This window comes from Numida meleagris, chromosome 12 (assembly GCF_002078875.1).
Source record: "Numida meleagris isolate 19003 breed g44 Domestic line chromosome 12, NumMel1.0, whole genome shotgun sequence".
NCBI classification, from domain to species: Eukaryota; Metazoa; Chordata; class Aves; order Galliformes; family Numididae; genus Numida; species Numida meleagris.
The window spans coordinates 9,990,542-10,002,396 of record NC_034420.1 but is presented as its reverse complement, the minus strand read 5'-3'; the positions used below and the strand labels follow the sequence as shown (position 1 = coordinate 10,002,396).

The following is an 11,855-nucleotide window of genomic DNA, read 5'->3' as shown; positions in this document are numbered from 1 at the left end:
CCACGTGGGCAGTTCCAGCCCACAAGGCACCAGGACTGAAGTTGTTCTGTTGCATTAATAGATTAAGGCATGTATTCTATACACGGACACTTCTGCTCTGCAACCCTGAAGGGAGCTTGGCATTCCACTCCTGTATTTTATACCCTGTATAGCACATGGCACTGAGGTCATTTCAGTGGAGCCCAGGCCCCTTTTTGGAGGGGAAACAGCGCCAACACATGGCAGGAAGAACTTTATCCACACTGGTTGTCAGAGCAGAGAGTCAAGGAGAGTCAGTGTGCACCACTGTGTACCATGTTGAGGAGGAGAAAGGGGAAAAGGTATGAAATGTGACACTAAGGTAAGACAGATACATGTTGCCAAGTGAGTTTATTCACGAAAAGGTGTTTTGAGAGCTTAGGAGACAAGACAAGCTGAAGGAAAACTGTTGGGGAATATCAGCCCATGAAGACTCATGTGCAAGGCAGATTGTATCCCACGCTGGACTCCAATGCAGAGTTAACATGCACTCATACTCACGAGGTTGAGAGTCCTATTGCTCTCCCTAGTGAAAAGAGAAGAAAGGATTAGACACAGAACAGATTTTGTGCTGCAGCCTTGCTCCTCTCCTTACTAGCCCAAATGTTGATGGAAGATAAAGAACAGATTCAAAGGGCCAAATACTTCCTTTCATTATGAACATCAAAGGAAAGATGACAGGTTTCACACATATGAAACACTCCAGCTAGTTTGGTGAAGTACTTTCCCCATACTCTGATGAGCTTTTGGGACAAACTGTATGCTGGTGAAAATTAGCAAAATGTCTTTGAAGTTAAATAAAACAGGAAGCCACATACAGATTGACAGAAGTGGGTGCTTTGCATTTTCTCTTAAAAAGCAAAAAAACCCACCTCACTGCACAAGTCATGGTGCATCAGAAGTGTCTAGCACACGCGCATCAGGAGTTAGTAAAAAACACCTTACAAAATCAACCCTGCTTTTGTAGCAGCTACAGGAATGGTTTCAATCCTATACTTACACGTATGCGTTGCAGAAAAGACACCTGTTGCTGTATGTCTGGCCATTGGAGCCGCAGTGGGGTAGGTATTCCATGGTACAGAAGGAAGAGACTTGCTCAATCCCCTGGCAGTATTCCTGCACACACAAGGAAGACATGAATCACTGCCTGGGAGCAAACAGTGTTCCCCCAGCATGAAGAATGAAACTGTCTGGAATATCATGGCAATAACCAACTCAGTTCCTCCTGGTGGGGGGTGCAACCTCACACTATTCCTGTTCACTGCCATGTCCTTTCCTGTGGAATGGATGGCAGCTGTTCTACAACCAGTGTGACATTCCCAAGGACCTCCCCAGGGCGGCACACCCCTCCCCCAGTGTTTGACGCAGAGCAGGGGACAGTCCCCCATGACTGTAACAGACATCGGATCCGGCTCTTTGTTCCCATCCTTTCCCACTCACTTTTGTTATATCCTCTTCGCATCTTCCATTCTTCCTCTTGCCAAGATTGGTCCGGTGCTGCCTGTAGGAAGGAGAGATGGACGTTAGCAGAAATCCTTCCCATTTACAACTGTGGTATAAGAGCACAACCTCGCTCCCACCTGGTACACAGGACAATTTCAGATATATTAGCTAAGCATTGCCTGAGTAGCATTAGCAAGAACATGCCCTTAAGGACTAGGGATATGCCTTTTGTAATAGCGCTTTCCCAACCTATGAACCCCTTTTCTGGGTCTTTGGGGGCAGTGGGCGTTGTTAAATGCCCATTTCAAACACCAACCATGCAACCAGGGCAACAGGGATAGGCAGACAGGACCCATCCAACATGATGTTCCAGACAGAGCCCTCGTGCGTTATCCAGCACTCAAAGACATGTCCAATCTCAGCCACCGTGGATCCCTATGGAGAAGGATGAGTACTTACAGGTTGTGAGCACACAGCGTGCATTCGCTGGCATAGGTGACACCGTTGGTAGCGCAGACGGGATCGTAGATCATGGTGCAGGCCATCAGCTGCGTGCCATCCTTCAGTGTGGAGGTTCGGTACTTGCTGCAGTCAAGCTGGGAAACAAACGCAGCAAGTGCTCTGGGTAAGGGTGCCCAGACACAAACCCCTGTTTACGCCTCTGCCTTTTAAGATCTGCCACAGGATGGATTATGGTTATGTATTGACTCATTCTTCATTGAAAACTATCAATTTTCTGTCACAGCCTTATGTTGGAGAAGACTGAATCAAAGCTTGAAGGCGCGTATCACTCATCCAGCTCTGTATTTATCATGATGCCCTTAGAGCTTGCTGAACCACTAGGGCACTGCAAAATGCAGCTCGTAAATAATGTGCAAATCAAACTGGCATGATTTATGCACTTCCTGCAAGAGAAGCTCAGTGTGGCCAAGGAGCGTGTCACAGCCCAGAAGAATTGAGGAGATGTGCTGACATGCCTTTTGTTGCAAGGGGTTGGTTCCGCATGTTGCAATCAGCCAGAAGGACTGACAGCAGTTCAAAATGATTTATGCCATTTGAAGAACTGGCCTTGAGTTTTAGCAATCCCAGTTTCTCCAGTGTGAGCTCTTCCTCACTGATTTATGCATCTCCCTTGGTCTGAGCACAGAGCATACCCAGGAAACAAAGCAATGACATTTCATCGTCTGTATAGAAATGAAATATCTGACTCACGATGTTGACTCTTTCAAACACATGATAATGAGATGGCTTTGTTTTTCTGTTCCCCAGAGAGTGTAAATAGTTTAGAGCTGGCCAAATATAGTTTATCTGGTATTTTTACAATATTCATTGTTGGTATACATTACATTATATTGCATTCACAAGAGAAAGAGAGAGGGGTTCGCATTCAAAATGCAGGTAGTTTTCTAATCTTTGCAGAACATCCTTTTGCACAGCACAGATATCCAGAAGGCACCAGGTACCTGGGGGTGCTCTGTGTCCCTTTCCCATACTGCCAGAACAGACTGCTACACTCCTGCGGCAGGTATGATAGACAGCTGTGGGAAAGAGATTTCGTCCTGTAACGCCTTAGATCATTTATGCTACCTGTCTCATAACTCATTCCTCACCTGTCCTCTTCTCTTTCTTTCCCTGACCGCATGCAGACAATGCCCAGTGTTCCTGCTGCCGGGGGGATGCTCACCCGCAGGGAGGAGGGCAGCAGAAGGGCATGACCCAGCATCACCAAAACCAACCAGCGTTGTACAAGTTAGGCAATAAGCACCACCTGAAGCTCTTATTTTCTTTGGCTATCACTTACCTCAGGAACTTCCTCTCTGCACCTCCCATCATGCTTTTTGGCAACGCTGGTTCCTAATTCACTGGAAGAGAGAGAAAACAGAGTTGACAAAGCTCGACAAGCAACCCCGGTGATCCGTGATGGGTGACTTGCAGGGCTTACATGTTGTGGGCACACAGCGCGCAGTCGTTGCTGTAGGTGACACCGTCGGTGCCGCAGATCTCCTGCAGGATGAAGGGGCAGGCGGTGATGGCTTCTCCGTTTTTGGTATTGCTCAGGTATTGGGTGCAGTCAAGCTGGGGAGAAAAAGTAACGACGCTGAGTCAGCTGCTGGGAGCTGGGAGACAGAATGCCTCTGGAGCCAGAGGAAAATCGGGAGCGGTTGCAGTTTAGTCTTCTGTTATAAATGAACTAATTGTAGTTGGGTTTGGTATTGCTTGCTAACAAAGGGAACGCAAAGGAACAGCAGACCAGAAAGATAATTTTCCTTATCTAGTGTATGTGCAAGTTTCAAAACAAGCATTTAAGCAAAGGAATTTGATATAAGGAGTTCGACGTTGCGTCCGGTTTGGCATTAGGTCATGCCTGACTTAACTAAGCCTTAGATTTTGTTTCAGCATTTTCAAAACAGCGACAAGAAAATGTTCCACCAGCTTCTGTTGCAAAAATCTTCACAATATTTAAAAACATCTAATATTTGAGGGTAAATAACCAAGTATCTACTGAGGGCACTGGAAGTCAGTCTGCACTAGCTAAGCTTCTGACACTTCACAATCGTTTGGCATACCTTCCCCGGTGTAGTATCTCTTATTACCCATATTTCCCACACAGTCCAAAAGCAAATTACAGCAAAGATAGCATTATAACAGTGTGTCTTTACTATAGAAAAGATATAGCATTCCCTTGGGATGCACAAAGTTATTTTCAGTCTTTGAGAGCTGCTCTGCATAAGCAGAATAAATATGCTGAGATGTTATCAGCACATACTGTTACCGTGCATGTTTATAAAGCTATTTCTGTGTGCATACCTGCCAGCAGCCTTTTCTTGGCTGACCACAGTACAAAGATATTTTAACCTGTCTGCTGCAATGGAAATCCTAGCACTGAGAGAGCACACAGGCATCTGACACAGCTTCTTGCCTTCCTCTCCTACTGTGCTAAAATGGGCTGCATTGTTTTGGGCTGCCTCTTGACGGTTTCCCTCCAGAGATCTGCAGTGTTGGAACACTTTGTTACCCGAGTCCTGGCCCATTCATTCCCCTCCTCTGCTGCCTGAGTGCATAGCCCCTGGATAGCAGCCACTGCCCCAAAGCACGTACACCCCTCCAGCTCCTCCAGGAGCCCGGGGACAGCAGGAGATAGCGCTCATCTGACATCACACTTACTGGTGTTCTCTGCTCCTTGCACCTTCCATTATGGCTTTTCTTAACCTCAGTCCCGTGTTGCCTGAAAGGGAGAGGCTGTCATTAGGGAGCATGATCTTAAGCAGTAACAGACATCTGAGGTCTACTTGTAGCAGCCCCCATCCGCTTTTTCCTCTGCACAAATGCCACAGCCCTCATAGGATGCTCAGCCGATAGCTGGCTCTCCCACAGCTCCCCAAGGAACACATCAGGAAAGGAAACCAAGGTGACAGAGCTTCAGGAGGTTGAAAGAAGACATACAGACATGCTACTATTTAAAAAAAAAAGGGGGGGTAGGGGGGAGGAAGCCATCTGAAGTACTAACATGTCTAGTCACTCCAAAAGTAAGTCCTAAATGCAGTACTTACACGTTATGGGCACAAATGCCACACTCATTGTCGTAAGTAAATCCGTCTGTGCCACAGACTGGGTGCAGGATCCTTGGGCAGCGCACCAGGGGCTTGCCACCATTGACTCTTCTTGTTGGGTATTGATCACAGTCAATCTGCAAAAAGCAGGAGCGTCAGCCCTGGAAAAGTCCTTGTTCTCAAAGACAAACCCCAGCACTGCCTGCTGCTTCTCTCTATGTTTTTATGCTGGGATGCTGGAACAACACTGGGGCCACACTTCAGTTCTCTCAAAGCCAGCCTGAGTCAGCTCTGCAGAAACTCTCATGCCCAGGAGCAGTTACATGGCACTGAATAATCTGTGAGATGCCAAATCACCAGGGCAAGCAGCTCAGTCAATCCCAAATGCCACTTGGCTTTACTTCTGACCCAAAGGAGTCGCAACCTACTGAAACTGTTTGCAAGATATTCCAGAAAAGCAAAAAAAAAAAAAAAGATACCATCTCCTTTTCATTCTGCACTATAGAATCAAACAAAAAAAGGCAAACAGAGTAGTAAAGGACTTTGCTGGCAATGCATTTGGAAATCATCCTTAAAGGAAGGCCTAAGCCCCCCCCTCGACCAACTTCCACATTGTTTGTGTGTTGGATACACACTGGCGCATCCTAAAGGACGTGGGGAGAGAGACAGGCTCCAAGCCAGCTCACTTTCAGAGTAGATGTGGCCTCAGAAAATAGTTCAGTGGCTAGAGGCTGGGGGAGAAATACACCTTATGTTGTACACTCACGTCAGCAGTCTCCTGTGTGCATTTTCCATTGTGCTTCTTGCTGACATGGGTCCTCTGCTCTCTGAAAGAGGGAGACAAAGTTGAGTAAGTAGAAGCTTAAACTCTTGGTTACACTTGATCCGGAATGAACCAGACATAGGCTAAAGCAGATATCTAACAAACTAGGGCTTCAGCCTCTCTGCATGATCGTATTGATACAGCTACATTACTCTGCTCGTTAACAAGCTCATCACGTCTTCTCATGTTATTTAAAGCAATATTCTGAACTATTCCTTTCTCTACTCAGTCACTGCCCAGCCCACGGACTAATCCAAAGAGCTATGCTCTGAGTCTTGCAGACTTCCCTCGTGATCACGAAGAAGGTATCAGAAGAAAACTCAGTATAAACCAAGAAAACATTCAGTTTTTAAGAGACTTGAAGAAATAGGCATTAGCAGCAATGCAGAAGGAAGGTTCCCAGCATGGCAAAGTGTTGCTGGCTACTTTGGAGGAGTGGGATATGCGTGGCACTTACGCATTATGGGCGCAGATCCCACATTCGTTGTCATAGGTGAAACCATCTGTGCCGCAAACCGGGCTCAGGATCCTCGGACAGGCCACCAATGTTCTGCCATCCTTAGAGACTGTGGATGGGTACTTACTGCAGTCAACCTGATAAAAGAAGGAGAATAAGCCCTCCTGGAGCCCTTGCTATGCGGGGAAAAAAACACAACATCTTTTTGTTCTATATTCCAGGCTTCATAGTTTTTGTGACAGGACAGAGCCCTGCTACACTTAAACTGTCTATCAGAAATAGGCTCTCAGAATACTGTGCTAATTCTCTAGGAGTCAAGAAAAAGGAGCTCTCTCAGAGAATGAAACCTTCAGACAGAGGAATACGTACAAAATTTTCAGTCCCTTTCTCATCAATAAAACAGTCTTGAATTAGGTGGGAGATATTTTTCAACAGCTGGAAATCTGATTAATATAATTTTGGTTTGTGTTGGTTTTCTCCTTACTTCTCCAGCGCTGTGATTATTTAATAATTCAGATTCCCTGCAGTTAAGCACGGGAGTTGAAGTGATAAAGGAGGAATAGTTATCTGTCTGCTGGAGAATGGACTTCCTACATCCCAGAATTTTTGTGCTGAAATATATGAATTCTTCTTCCGGAGGCACTGGACTCTTACCCCAGTATAAATATACAATAAGCTATATCCTATAAATATGTATGCTTGGTGCTCTTATGAATCTCACTATATCTAACAAAGCTACCAGCAGTGGAATCTTGAATGCTTGTTACAAAGGGTGGAAATGCTTGTCATCCCCAGAGAGAAACCTGCCAATCTGCACAGCACAATGCAAGGAAAATCTTGGGCCTCTTCCTTTGTCACTTTGTTTCTAAAACCACCCTCACCAGGCAGGAAGCAAGAGCGTGGACCAGGGCCCCTTGCCAGCCCTGCCACACTGTCATACATTTTCTTAGGGAAATCAGTGGGATTCTCTCTGTTAACAGCCCTAGGAGGTGGATTTTTATTTCTATTACACTTACTGAGCCAATCTCTATCTTGCACTCTCCATCATGCAGTTTGGAAATGTTGGTATGATGTTCTCTGAAAGAAAGAGGTGTTTTGGTTAGGAAGCCTTGAGAATAGCTCTAGGTACTGGAGAAATAAAGGAAGGTCCCACCCCATGAGTAAGGAACTGCTGAGGGGTCTGGATGCAGCACACAGATGGTAGCAACCACTTGTGAGCAGAAAATGCATGGTATTTCCATATCGCACAGCAGTGAGCAACATTTGGATCTATTCATGCCTCTGCTGTGGGTTGTCCTGTCTCTTTTTTGTGATTCCCTTCATGAGCACAGACTGAGAATGGGGGAGAAATCTGCAGCTGGCTGGAGAATGACAGGTAGCCAGCTTCAAAGAGTCCCACAGAAACATCTACCCTAAGAAAGACTTAGGAAGCGTTTTACAGAAGTGTTTCCAAGAGACTTAGCTATCTCTAATTACCCAGAAGGATGTCCTACAGAAAACACTTACGCATTATAGGCACAAATCCCACATTCGTTATCGTAAGTGAAGCTATCTGAGCCACAGACTGGTTTCAGAATCCTTGGGCAGGCTACCATGACATTACCATCTCTTTCAATTCGTCGGTACCGAGTGCAATCAATCTGTAAAAATAGCAGGAATGGGAAATAAGTAAGTAAATAAGTAACAGGCTGCCCAGAGAGCTGTGGGTTCCCAGGGCCGGTTTGACTGGGGCCCTGGGCAGCCTGATCTGGTGGGGGGCAGCCAGCCCACGGCAGGCGGGTTAGAGCCCAATGGTCTCTAAGGTCCCTTCCAACCTATGTTGGTCTTCGATTCTATGAACTAAAATTAAGTCTTTATGGACACCAATGGAGCAAGACTCTGTCTTACTGTTAGACTTACCGTAATGTGCTTTGGCCTGCACTCTCCATCATATTCCTTCTCCACATTTGCCGTGTGCTCCCTGGAGGAAAGCAGACCCGCATCAGAGATTGTGGAGAGCAGCCACCGCCCCCAGGCTGGAGATCAGCACCCTGGTGCTAACTCACGTGCTCCTCCACACAGCCCACATTTTGGGGACAGAACTGCCGCCCTCACCTCAAGTCTCCTGCCCTGCATCTCCCGCTGGGTTTCCACAAAGCTCACCTGTTGTAGAGGCAGATCCCGCACTCGTTGCTGTACGTGGAGCCATCTGTTCCACAGACGGGTTTCAAGTTCCTCGGGCAGGCTACCCAGACTGTTCCATCCTTGCCGATGCCGCTGGCATACTGGCTGCAATCAACCTGTGAAAGCAGCACGATGTCAGGGTCAGCTCCCACAATGGAGGACAGCCTGGAAACCTCCCGCCACCCACAGCTCCAGCCGGGACAAACATCTGAGGAACCATTTGGGATCTGCTCAGGCAGTCAGGAGGTGGGAATCTTCTGATCACGCTTTCCTGCGGGGGACTGGGGGAGGCATGACATGGAGGAAGGAGAGCTGTGGGTGAGACAGTGCCTAACGAAGGCAGCTGATAATTGGGAGCCTGGCCATACTCCACAGCCGCTCAGCTCAAAATCTGATAGTTTCCAATCACGCTGCAGTCTCTGGTGATTTGCAGGAATCTCATAACTGCGTGGGAAGAACCTGCAGACAAATGCACCGCACAGACCCTGCTGCTTTCCTCGCTTTGATATGGGTACAGGCAGGAACACGGCACTGTGGGTCTTACTGTATAGAAAAAAATACCAGAATCACTGTCTTTGATGCTTTCAAGCTTATCATCTTAAGACAGCTTTCCTCTCAAGGAGGTAACTACTGCCCTTTGACTTGGACTAACTCAATTATATCCAAAAGTTAATATAATTGGATTGTATAATTCTTTCTTTCTTCATTTTATTTCATGAACAGAAAACAGCATAAATGGGGTGTGTTTTACTGTTTCGTGACTTAGCTATATCATTCAATCATACACTGGCAAGTATTATTTGAACAGCCAAGCTTTCATTAGATTAATCCACTTGCTCATCAAGTAATTATATACTGTTTCTATTTTACTAGAAGCTTGGAATAGAAAAGAATAAATAGACAAAAATCTGTAACTCACCTCAATTCCGAAGGTAATATCTAAAAGAAAAGTAGAGACAAAAAAAAAAAAAAACATATTATTAATACGTAGAGATGACATATGCAAATCTTTTCATGACATAATTACATTTAGCAACTGTTGTTGATGGGCTTATTGAGTTTAGGAAAATACAGTTTTACATTATGCCAGTGATGTATGTTCACAAAATGAATTAGAAGTTATTAAATGAAGTTTCGTTGCACTTTTGATAGGAGGCCACGTGTGTTAGCCAGTTCCTAAGATGCTACAGGGAAGAAATGTTGGTATTTTCAAGCCTGCACCAAGTTTAAACTTTTCTACAAGACTTTACATTTGACCTGCAAGAGCTCAGACATGCATGTCTCAGGTGGTTGTGGACCACTAGCACTGTCCTTCCCAATACAAACTTCTCAGTTACAGGGAACAGCACAGAACATTTACAGAGCAACTCTAGTGTTTGTATTGCTTACATGGACACAGGTGCCATTGCACATAGTTTAGCTTTGTCCTTATACTTAGTGTTTCCATGTGCAAGTTCCTGCCCTGAACTAGCACTGCTCCCTCAGCAATTTGTTCCTGTAAACCACAATGGAAACAGTCGTCTGTATGAGATTTGCTGAAACCTGGATCTTGCAGTCTAATTTTTTGCTATGCTCTCAGAAAAAAACATTCCTTCATGGAACGGGGCTCTGTAACACATCGCAATACCCAAACACTCTTGCTGATATCCCAGTCTCTGGCCTAGCTAGAATCACCTCTGCAGTCTAGCAGGAAACACTCACCTGCGAAGCAGCAGAGGGCCAGAGCCACCTTCACAAACTGCCCGGCGGTCCTCATGGCAGAGCGCCTTGGTGCACACACAACCCGCTTGCTCTCAGAGTGGGAGAGGAAGGACGCAGGTAGGAGCAGGAATATATAGCGTGTTGTCATATCAAATGGTCCCACCTTGTGATGTAACACCCAATCTGTCATCAAGACGGGAAGCCAAAACGTATTTACCTAGCTCTGGGTTTCTAGCTAATGATTGACATGGGCACAATTGCCAGGAAGGGGCCTTTTGTGTGGCTCGAGGGGAGCCAGGGAGCAGGGAGAGTGCCACAGCCCCTGTGCTCCCGGATCTGCCCCAGCACGTCGTAGCTGTCATTTGTCCTGTGGCTGGCTCTATGCAATTTGGTCTTCCTCCTCCTCTGCAGTTTTAGCTGAGCTCCTAGCTGATAGCCAAACCCTCATCATTTAACCTCAGAGCGTGGTTTTGTGCTCCTCATCACTGCATCTCATCTCAGTTGGAACCCAGGCAATCACAGCCTAGAAGGTCACCCCATTCTCTGCGGGAGAAATCCTGCTCTTCTGCTGTTTAAAAAAAAAACACAGTCAGCTTTTCCTGTATTAATGCAAGGAACAAAAATATGAAGCTTGGTCCTCAAATCCACCTTTTTGTCGGCTCACTGATAACTCCTGTGGGTACCCCCCCTCCCCGTTCCTCTGTGGAACACTTCCACATCCCCTGTAACCTCATCCTGACCCACCTCACCAAGCCTAAGTGACACCACCCCCACAGGGCAGCAGGTCAAATGGTTTTGCTGCCTGGGTAGACTAGATCTACTGTACTTCCTTTATCTAGGAAGGGAGCCAACTTTGCAAAGATTGATATTAGCCCATGCGTGATTACCTTCCAGCAAGTTTACTGTGCACATTAATCATTCCTTTATACTTCATGACTTTAGTTTTCTTCAAACATCTCCTGAAGGTTTGCCCAGTACTGAAGACTTGATAGCTTGGATGGGTTCTGAATGTGTTTTTCTCCTTTATTTAAGAAGATTTTTGTAAGCTGTAAGGTTTGGCCACAAAAAAAGTCTTTTCAATCAGAAACCTAAATTTTCCAAGTTTTAATCTTTCATATTCTGTACTCAGTAATCAAAATCCCTATTTGCAGATCTATTTTTGATGTGATTTAAATAGAATGAGCTCAGGTTGAATCGTATCAGTTTTATTTTCTAAGGGAAGTACATATCCAACACCCTTCGCACTTGAAAAGCAAACTCACAATAACATGATTTTGGGGATTACTTAATGGAAAACTGTTTGCTCTCACATCTAGTAGCTCTGCTAATATTAGTACTTTGCAGTATGCATCCACAAAATTAAAATCTCCCCAGATACAAACATTTCCAGCTATGTTGGGAGGTCTCTATTCATATATCGTGTCTGATATTCAGCCCTGATATCTCCTGCCTTGTTCCTTATTTCAATATCACCAAGTGTCAAGGACTCCAAACCTTTAGACCAACGTAGCTCTCAACTACAAGGACCTCTATTCACCCTGATTACAATATCCATCTCTCTGTGCTTATTGCAGCCAAGACTATCATCAATTAATGCTTCCTGGCAGAGGAAAATGTGTCTTGACAGCTTAATTGCCAGACTCTGTAAAACCTGTCACGGTCAAGCAAATTCCTGCCAATGTCCACAAAGATGACACCT

General features: G+C 45.6%; 1 protein-coding gene across 1 annotated transcript; it reads right to left on the bottom strand.

Annotated features, from left to right (window-relative positions):
- Positions 351-10,297, bottom strand: LOC110405396 (ovoinhibitor). The gene is made up of 16 exons (XM_021410654.1): positions 10,157-10,297; positions 9,375-9,394; positions 8,435-8,571; positions 8,192-8,252; positions 7,799-7,932; positions 7,309-7,369; positions 6,293-6,429; positions 5,779-5,839; positions 5,013-5,149; positions 4,627-4,687; positions 3,404-3,537; positions 3,263-3,323; positions 1,921-2,057; positions 1,459-1,519; positions 1,019-1,134; positions 351-544 (listed from the first exon to the last, which is right to left on the bottom strand). Exons 1-16 carry the CDS (start codon positions 10,209-10,211, stop codon positions 499-501), a joined length of 1,419 nt encoding a protein of 472 aa, XP_021266329.1. The 5' UTR covers positions 10,212-10,297; the 3' UTR covers positions 351-498.